This window comes from Alosa alosa, chromosome 16, assembly GCF_017589495.1.
Source record: "Alosa alosa isolate M-15738 ecotype Scorff River chromosome 16, AALO_Geno_1.1, whole genome shotgun sequence".
Lineage (NCBI taxonomy): Eukaryota > Metazoa > Chordata > Actinopteri > Clupeiformes > Clupeidae > Alosa > Alosa alosa.
In genome coordinates this window covers 3,657,936-3,667,935 of record NC_063204.1, presented here as the reverse complement: position 1 = coordinate 3,667,935, position 10,000 = coordinate 3,657,936, and the positions used below count along the sequence as shown (strand labels likewise).

Sequence of the window (10,000 nt, the reverse complement as noted above, 5' to 3'; positions counted from 1 at the left end):
GTGTCTGTATACGTGTGTGTGTGTCTGTATACATGTGTGTGTGTGTGTGTGTGTGTGTGTGTGTGTGTGTGTGTCTGTATACAGCTCTGGGGGGGAAAAAATAAGAGACCACTGCACATGTTTCTGATGTCATCTTACGGTTGCTTATTGACAGTCAAATGAGTTGACGGTCATATTCAAATTTACAGTGGTCTTTTAATTTTTTCCAGAGCTGTGTGTGTGCGTGCGTGCGTGTGTGTGTGTGTTTGTCTGTATATATGTGTGTGTGTGTCTGTCTGTATATATGTGTGTGTGTGTCTGTCTGTCTGTATATATGTGTGTGTGTGTGTGTGTGTGTCTGTCTATATATATATATATATATATATATATATATATATATATATATATATGTGTGTGTGTGTGTGTGTGTCTGTGTCTGTGTGTGTCTGTCTGTATATATATGTGTGTGTGTGTGTCTGTATACAGTATGTGTGTGTGTGTCTGTCTGTATATATATATATGTGTGTGTGTGTGTGTCTGTATACAGTGTGTGTGTGTGTCCATCCACACTAACTGTGGCCCACCCTATCTCAGGAGCTGATCCCGCTCATCCTGTGTACGGCCTGCCTGCACCCAGAGCCCAAAGAGAGAGACCAGCTGCTTCACATCCTCTTCAACCTCATCAAGAGGCCCGATGACGAGCAGAGGTGTGTGTGTGTGTGAGAGAATGTGAATGTCAATGATGATGATGATCAAGATGTAGGCACCTTCTATGGAAATGAGAGAGCGGATCTAAGAGTGACCGGTATCAGATAAAGACCTTGTTTACATGTATCTAGAATTTTTTAAAAACTGATATTTTTGTATGCGTTTGTTTTTTAAATTTTAAATTGATTAAAAAATATATCCATACACACTGGAATGCAAAATGATTCCAAAGGCGAATGTTTATTTAGAACCTAGAATAAGTGTTGTCTACTTGTCTGGTCTAGTTTGGGTAACTGTGTGTGTGTGTGTGTGTGTGTGTGTGTGTGTGTGTGAGAGAAATAGACAGAGAGAGGGAGAACAGGAGAGATAGCATTGTCCATGACACCAGAGAAGCTCTTCCCGGATTGTAGTGGAAACTGTTTCTCCAGGCCCTAAATAAAAGGCTTTCCTGTAACGCTCCTTATAACTGCACTACACCATCAAATGAGTGTGTCCACGAGGTCGAGGGCACGGGGTTCAGTCCAGCTCCCGTGAGACACCAGCACGACCGAATCTGACACCAGCTTATTCTGGTCATCACGCCGTGCGACCACCTCTTCTAGACCACTGTGTGTGTGTATTGTGTAGTTAAACACAGGGTTGTGTTACGGGCTGGGCTGCTGTCCTTCTGGATGTCACCCCTCAACACACACACACACACACAAACCTGCTGTCTGGCCTTGTGGTGGTAACCTTTGACCCCTGTGTGTGTGTGTGTGTGTGTGTGTGTGTGTGTGTGTGTGTGTGTGTGTGTGTGTGTGTGTGTGTGTGTGTGTGTGTGTGTGTGTGTGTGTGTGTGTGTGTGTGTGTGTGTGTGTGTGTGTGTGTGTGTGTGTGTGTGTGTGTGTTTCCAGGCAGATGATCCTGACTGGCTGTGTGGCGTTCGCCAGGCATGTGGGGCCCACGCGTGTAGAAGCCGAACTTCTGCCACAGTGCTGGGAACAGGTCAGCCGTCTTATACACCCATATATACACACTCACACTCAGACTCACACACACACACACACACACAGTCACTCGGAGACACATAGACACAGTCTCACCCAAAGGAATGCATTCTGTGAATAGGATGACTGTGTGGTGATGGAAAATAACAGGAGACTGGGGCCAAATGAGGGTTCATCTTTTTTTTAGTTCTGCCAGGAAGAAGGGGACAAAAAAAGAGAGAGACAAACGTCCAACTACTTTCAATCCGAAATAGGTACCTCCAAATAGAACAATCAACAAAAAACATTTGGCATGGACAAAAATCCCAAATCAATCATTTACTCTGAATTCTCAACTGACACAGATTGAACATGCTCAAACACCAATGAAGGCTAACACAGTATCTAACACACACACTAACACACACACACACACACACACACACACTCTGAATTCTCAACTGCCACAGATTGAACATGCTCAAACACCAATGAAGGCTAACACAGTATCTAACACACACACTAACACACACACACACACACACACACACTCTGAATTCTCAACTGCCACAGATTGAACATGCTCAAACACCAATGAAGGCTAACACAGTATCTAACACACACACACACACACACACACACACACACACACACACACACACACACACACACTCTGAATTCTCAACTGCCACAGATTGAACATGCTCAAACACCAATGAAGGCTGGACACCAAAGTCTCCTTCTCATGGTGTGTGAGCTGGTATGCTGCTGAGTCATTGAGTCCTTATTCATGTGTAACACACAACACACACACACACACAGATATACTCAGACCTGACTAACACAGTATCTAACACACACACACACACACACTAACACACACTAACACACACACACACACACACACACATGCAAACACACACACACACATGCAAACACACACACATACCTGCACAAAGAGTCACAATGTCAGCCACTCTGTGATGACCACAGTCACTCACTCACACACATGCAAACAAATACACGCATACACACTCACTCATCTGTAATTACATTTGTCAACATTTGTCCACAGAATGCCGAGGGTCATTTGAAGCCATCTCCTAACCGGAACACACACACACACACACATGCACACACACACTCATACATATGTACACACACACACACAAGTCATGTAAAGCCATCTCCTAACCGTAACTACCACCCCTGATTCCTTCTTTCCCAGAAAGACGACTCTCATTCCCGGCTAATTAGACCTTTACACCTGTTTAGATTCGGCGCCACCGCAAAGGCCAAGTAAACAGCCTCTGGAGTGCTGTTGGTTAAGGGCTGATGGAACAGGACTTGGTGTGTGTGTGCGCGCATGTGTACACATGTGTGTGTGCGCGCATGTGTACACGTGTGTGTGTGTACGTGTGTGTACTTGCGTGCGTGTGTGTGTACGTGTGCGCCTGTGTGTGTCTGTGTGTGTGAGAGGAGCTGGCTGCAGCCAGCGTGGCCGTAAACAGAGTGGTGGCTGGGAATGTAGCGCTGTGGTTGAGCAGCCGGGACAGACAGACAATGTTGTGTGTGTCTCTCTCTCTCTCTCTCTCTCTCTCTCTCTCTCTCTCTCTCTCTCTCACTCTCTCACTCTCACTCTCTCACTCTCTCTCTCTCACTCACACTCACTCACTCACTCACTCACTCACTCACTCACTCACTCACTCACTCACTCCACTCACTCACTCACTCTCTCTCTCTCTCTCTCTCTCTCTCTCTCTCTCTCTCTCTCTCTCTCTCTCTATCTATCTCTTTCTCTTTCTTTCTCTCTCTCTAATTCAGATTCGTAGTTGCTTTGTGAGCATGACTGTTTAGATACAGTGTCACCAAAGCCAGTATTTACAACATTATAATAATATGCTCTGGATTATATCAACATTATAATAATATACTCTGGATTATATAAACATTATAATAATATACTCTGGATTATATTTCAGTAATAGTAATAAACATAATGAAAAAAAAAAATTCATGCATTCTCTCTTTTCACCTATTGCTCTCCCTCTCTCTCTCCCTCTCTCTCTCTCTCTCTCTCTCTCTCTCCTCCTCCTTCCCTCTCTCCCTCTCTCCCTCCTTCCCTCTCTCCCTCTATCCTTCCTTGCCTCTCTCCCTCTCTTTCTTGTCATCTGCAGATTAACCATAAGTACCCGGAGCGGAGGCTGCTGGTGGCTGAAGCCTGTGGAGCCCTGGCCCCCTACCTGCCGGTGAGAGACCCCCCCACCCCCACACACACACACACACACACGCACACACACACACACACACCACACCACACGCACACACACACCATACGCACACACACACACACACACACACACACGCGCAAGACACACACACACACACACACACACACACACACACTCGCACGCACACACACACACACACACACACCTGGCAAGTCCCGCCCACGGCACTCGGCTAATTAGTTCTGTTATTTCAGTTCAGACGCTCAACAGGAACCAGACTGTTATTCTTGCATCTCTTTTGTGTTTGCACATTTGCGCAACTGTACAAAATGTGTGTCTCATACACCCACACACTTCTCTTCCATGTTCCAGCTTAAGGGGGGGGGGGGGTGTAGAATGAGTGTATTTTATGGTGGCTTATTGTACTCTTATCATAATTCTCTGTTTTTTGCTGCACCAGTAGAAACTGTCCACTTCCTCTTTAGCCTCTTTAACTTCCTGATTTGGATCCATCTGCTGGCAATAATCAGATGCTCTCTTTGTGTGTGTGTGTGTGTGTGTGTGTGTGTGTGTGGATCCATCTGCTGGCAATAATCAGATGCTCTCTTGGCTAGTGTGGGGGTGTGTGGGATTCTCTTACACAAGTGTTTGTACTCCAGGTCTCTGTGTCTTTGCAATTCACGTCTGTTTGTGTGTGTGTGTGTGTGTGTGTGTGGGGGTCTTATCAGTCTCTGTGTGCACATGTGTGTCTACATATGACCTAGGGTGTGTGTGTGTGTGTGTGTGTGTGAGACTGCTGTAACCAGACCCTGCTTGGTCCAGTCCTGGCCCCTCAGTGGTGTGCTGGTGTTGCTCTGGCACTTCTTCCCAAAACACAACTACAGCGCCCTGACCACTGCTCACAGCTGTGGGTGGCCCACTTCACTCAAATCCATGGGAGCTCGCAGAAGAGAGAGAGAGAGAGTGTGTGTGCGGCTGTGCGCGGACCAGTGCCTTTGTTTGTTTGTGTGTATTTTAGTGTGCTTGTGTACGTGTTGTTTCTTAAGTGTGTGTTTGGCTGTCTGTGTGTGTGTGTGTTTGTGTTTGTTTTTGTGTCGTAGGGAGTGTGACCATACATGTGTGTGTGACTGTGTAATTGCATACAGACAGGACATTCACCATCCCTCTCTCTGTGTGTGTGTGTGTGTGTGTTTGGGTGTGCGTGCACACATGTGTTTGTGCGCATGTGTGTGTGTGTGTGTGTGTGTGTGTGTGTGTGTGTGTGCGTGTGCGTGTGCGCGTGGCCGTGTGTGTGTGTGCGCATGTGCGCACGTGTGTGTGTGTGTGTGTGTGTGTGTGCGTGTGCGCATGTGCGCACGTGTGTTTGTGTGTGCACAGAAGGAGATCCGCAGCTCGTTAGTGCTGTCCATGCTGCAGCAGATGTTGGCGGAGGACAAGGCAGACCTGGTGCGGGAGGCGGTGGTCAAGAGCCTGGGCATCATCATGGCCTACATCGACGACCCTGATAAGTACCCTCAGGTACGCCGCCGCTGCTGCTGCTGCAGCAATTGAAGCTGGAGATTTTCTTGAACTCAAGGCGTTAATATTGAAGATGTAGATGAAGTCAGACAGTCCAAGGCTGCCAAGGTGTAGAACTGTGCACTATGACTTTCAGCAGTACAGCCATCCAGGTGTACATGGTGTTTACGCAGAAACCGTTTAGTTCAACAACATGACCTGTTTAGTTACCAAACTGACTGTAGTGTTACGTGTTCAACAACATGACCTGTTTAGTTACCAATCTGACTGTAGTGTTACGTGAGTACGTGAGGTGTTGGCATTGCCACAGCGGCAACAGTGCTATGCTATCAGTTTTTGATAATACAATGTCATTGCTGCCCTTATTGACTCAGCACATATGGTGATTTGATGTTTTCTACGCTGGAGATTTATGGCACGGTGAATTTGTTCTTGACTTTAATTTCCCTTCCAGTATCCGCTAGGAGCCATCTTGTGGACTTCACAAGAAATATGAGAACAGTCACATCCACCAAACAAAACGTTAAATAAATAAATAATTAATTTAAAAAGTTGGGACTGAAATATAAATAACAACAGAATGCTATGATTTGCTCATCTTTATATCAGTTGTTGAAACAGAAATTGTATTGTTTGTTTTTTGGAAAATGTATGTTCATTTTTGATGCCAGCAGCATGTCTGAAAACAATTGGGACAGATGCATGTTGACCGCTGTGTTGCTTCACGTCTTCTTTAAACAACAGGCTGGAAATGTTTAGGAACTGAGCAGACCACTGAGTTTTGAGATTTAAAGGAGAATTCCGACCATTTTTCACATCGATCTCTCTTTCTCGGGGTCACCTTTCTCGCCGTCGGTACAATAAAAATCAAAACAGTGCTACGGCCAACAGCTCTGATTATGGTGATGACAAAGGCCGACAGGCCGAAACGTTGGGATCAGAAACAAGTATAAAGAGAGGGTGTGCGGTGACCCTAGTTTATTTTCCCCTGCCAGCACTTCTATTCTTTTCAATATTTATACAAGATCTTCAATCTATCAATCTATCGATCGGTCGATAACCGTTTTTCCTAACCATTTACATTTGCCTTCATTTAACAGCCGCTTTTATCCAAATGTGTGTATAATAACTCTGCGTGTGTGTTTGTGCGTGTGTGTGTGTGTGTGTGTGTGTAGGGCTTTGAGATGATGCTGTTGTCTCTGGGTGACCCGTCGGAGCGGGTTGTGAACGCCACTCACCAGGTGTTCATTCCTGCATTCGCCGCCTGGACCACAGAGCTGGGCAACCTGCAGTCCCAACTTATCCCATCACTGCTCAGCCGCATAGAGAAACTACTGAAGGTACACATGTGCACACACACACACACACACACACACACACACACCAAATCTCCAGCTGCAGAGAGAAGCTGCTTGTTCTTCATGCACATACACTTATACACACACACACTGGCAAGCTTTACCAATCACATATTCAAATCAGAGGTCCATCATGAACCCATCTCCTCTGTGTGTGTCAGTTCAGATGAAGTTTTTATGAGCAGACTGGATGTGTGCTTCCCATGATGATTAACAGTTGCAGCAGTTGCAGCCTGAGGCCCTGTAGTCTCCCCTCACCCCCTCTCAACACCCCCCCCCCCCCCCACCCCCCTCTCCCTCTTCTGTGGTTTGCAGAGACCGTTTGGGTCCGAAAGGCTTTATGGAAATAAAATGGCATTGTCTGTTTTGTTTTTCTGCTTGAAACGTGTCTAATATATATATATATATACGGTAGTATGCAAAGTACAGTGTTCCTCATTAGAACTTGAGTAATCATTACCCCAAGAAAAAAGCAAACATCATAACCTGTGTGTGTGTGTGTGTGGGCTGCTGAGTGCTCTGTTCCACACGCTTACACACACTCGTCAACATTAACCTGACCCCCCACGGGTGTGCTCTGGCATTTGTGTAGCGTACGCAGAGGAAATAAAAGTCCCTCTCCTCCGAGGGCATTTGTGTAGCGTACGCAGAGGAAGTAAGAGTCCCTCTCCTCCGAGTGCGGCAGAGAGCGTGAAGGTCCCCTGGAGGCGGCTATCGCTCTCTCACTGATTGACAGACGAGGCTGGGCCAGGCGAGGCCCGTCTGCGCTGACCCGTGTGGCCTCCACGCTGCCTCCACACCGCTGGCGGCGGATCAAAGTAGCCGCTGCTTCCCGCCTTATCTGACGCAGGTCGAGCCTTTGTCTCCTCCGCTCGGCCAGCAAGCTGCCAGTGGAAGCTTATCAGCGGAGGCGCTGTCGTTGGACAGGTGCAGGTGTTGTTGGCGGACGGCTCTGCGTTGGTGATTAACCGGGAGTGTGTGTGGCGAGGAGATAGTGGCCTGCTGTTGACCTGACCCGTGTCCCACATAGTGAATATACAGCCCAGTGGAATGTACATGAGCAGGAGGGGAAGTCCACGCTGCCATGGTAACGCACGCAGGCAGCAGTGGAGAACGCCACGGTAACGCACGCAGGCAGCAGAGGAGAACACCACGGTAACACACGCAGGCAGCAGTGGAGAACACCACGGTAACGCATATGGGCAGCAGAGGAGAAGGCCATCGTAACAATACGGGCAGCAGAGGAGAACACTGATGGTAATACGAAATAGGCAGCAAGAGGGAGAAACATCCATGATAACACACACCAGGGCAGCAGAGGAGAACGCCACGGTAACACACGCAGGCAGCAGTGGCACAGCAGAGGAGAACGCCACGGTAACACACGCAGGCAACGCACCCAGACATCATTTGCGATGATGAAGAGGCAACACAGGGGTGAAAAAAAAAATCCTTGTGTGGACCAGCTGCCTGTATCACTTATACTTATACTTATACTTATACTATATATATATATATATATATATATATATATATATATATATATATATATATATATATATATATATATATATATATATATAGATAGATATACACCAACAGCTCTAATCTCCAACACTTCTGTCTACATTCATATCCATAACCAGCGCTAATATGCAACACTTCTGTCTACATTCATATCCATAACCAGCGCTAATATGCAACACTTCTGTCTACATTCATATCCATAACCAGCGCTAATCTGCAACACTTCTGTCTACATTCATATCCATAACCAGTAGCTAATATGCACACTTCTGTCTACATTCATCCATACCACCAGCTTAATCTGCAACACTTCTGTCTACATTCATATCCATAACCAGCGCTAATATGCAACACTTCTGTCTACATTCATATCCATAACCAGCGCTAATATGCAACACTTCTGTCTACATTCATATCCATAACCAGCGTTAATCTGCAACACTTCTGTCTACATTCATATCCATAAACCGAGCATAATATGCGGCACTTCTGTCTACATTCATATCCATAACCCGGCATTAATCTGCAACACTTCTGTCTACATTCATATCCATAACCAGCTTAATACGCAACACTTCGTCTGCGTTTCATATCCATAACCAGCGTTAATGCAACACTTCTGATGCTGCATTCATATCCATAACCATAAACCTAATGACAACGGCTGCCCTTTCATCCACCGGCATCCAACACGTATTCTGCCCTCTGAACACCACGCAGAGCACACAGTGTGGGTGTGGACGTGGGAAAGCACCACTCGGAGAGGGGGGGGTCTGGAGTCTTCAAGTTGCAGCTTAGCTGTCCAGTATCAGAGAGGAGAGGTAAGGAGAGGATAGAGGAGAGGAGAGGAGGAAAGGAGAGGATAGAGGAGAGGAGAGGAGAGAAGAGGAGGAAAGGAGAGGATAGAGGAGAGGAGGAAAGGAGAGGATAGAGGAGAGAAGAGGAGGAGAAGTGCGGAGATGAGGAGAGGAGGAAAGGAGAAGATACAGGAGAGAGGTGCGGAGACGAAGAGAGGAGAGGAGAGGAGGAGGTGCGGAGTGTTCAGCCTCTCTGCACTGTGGGGCCACTCAGTCTCCATGGCTCTGTGGGAGGGAATGGGTGTGTGTGTCAGTGCCTGAGGAGCCTGCAACAGAACTGTGTGTGTGTGTGTGTGTGTGTGGACATTGCTCATATCCAAATGTGTGAAACTGTCACACAGAAGTTGAACAATTTTATCTTACATTCTACTTATTGTCACCTATTCAAGCAAAAGTAATATGCTTTGTGTGTGTGTGTGTGTCTGGATGTAGCAGAGGTACGATGCTCAGTTCCAGATGTGTGAAACTGTCGCAGAGGACTCTAACACTTCTGTGTGTGTGTGTGTGTGTGTGTGTGTGTGTGTAGCAGGGGGAGCATGGTCTGGATGAGCACAAGCTGCACATGTTCCTGTCGGCACTGCAGTCTCTGATTCCACCGCTGTTCGCCGTAGTGCTGCAGAACGCTCCTTTCACCAGCAGAGCCAAACTACAGGGAGAGGCACCCGGCATAGAGGGTATATACACACACCACACACACACACACACACACACACACACATTGAACACCCCAGGCATAGAGTGTATACACACACACACACACACACACACACATTGAACACCCCAGGCATAGAGGGTGTACACACACACACACACATACATACATTGAACACCCCAGGCATAGAGTGTATACACATACA

At 46.8% G+C, this 10,000-nt stretch overlaps 1 protein-coding gene across 10 annotated transcripts in view; it reads left to right on the top strand.

The window, feature by feature from the left end:
• The window catches only part of relch (RAB11 binding and LisH domain, coiled-coil and HEAT repeat containing), a 49,815-nt gene that overhangs the window by 22,305 nt on the left and 17,510 nt on the right, over window positions 1-10,000 (top strand). For all 10 annotated transcript variants that reach the window (XM_048265827.1, XM_048265826.1, XM_048265824.1 and 7 more), the window contains 6 exons: window positions 574-686; window positions 1,581-1,671; window positions 3,830-3,901; window positions 5,261-5,401; window positions 6,577-6,741; window positions 9,670-9,817. In XM_048265827.1, the coding sequence (XP_048121784.1) occupies window positions 574-686; window positions 1,581-1,671; window positions 3,830-3,901; window positions 5,261-5,401; window positions 6,577-6,741; window positions 9,670-9,817 (730 nt within the window). The remainder of the gene's footprint in view (window positions 1-573; window positions 687-1,580; window positions 1,672-3,829; window positions 3,902-5,260; window positions 5,402-6,576; window positions 6,742-9,669; window positions 9,818-10,000) is intronic.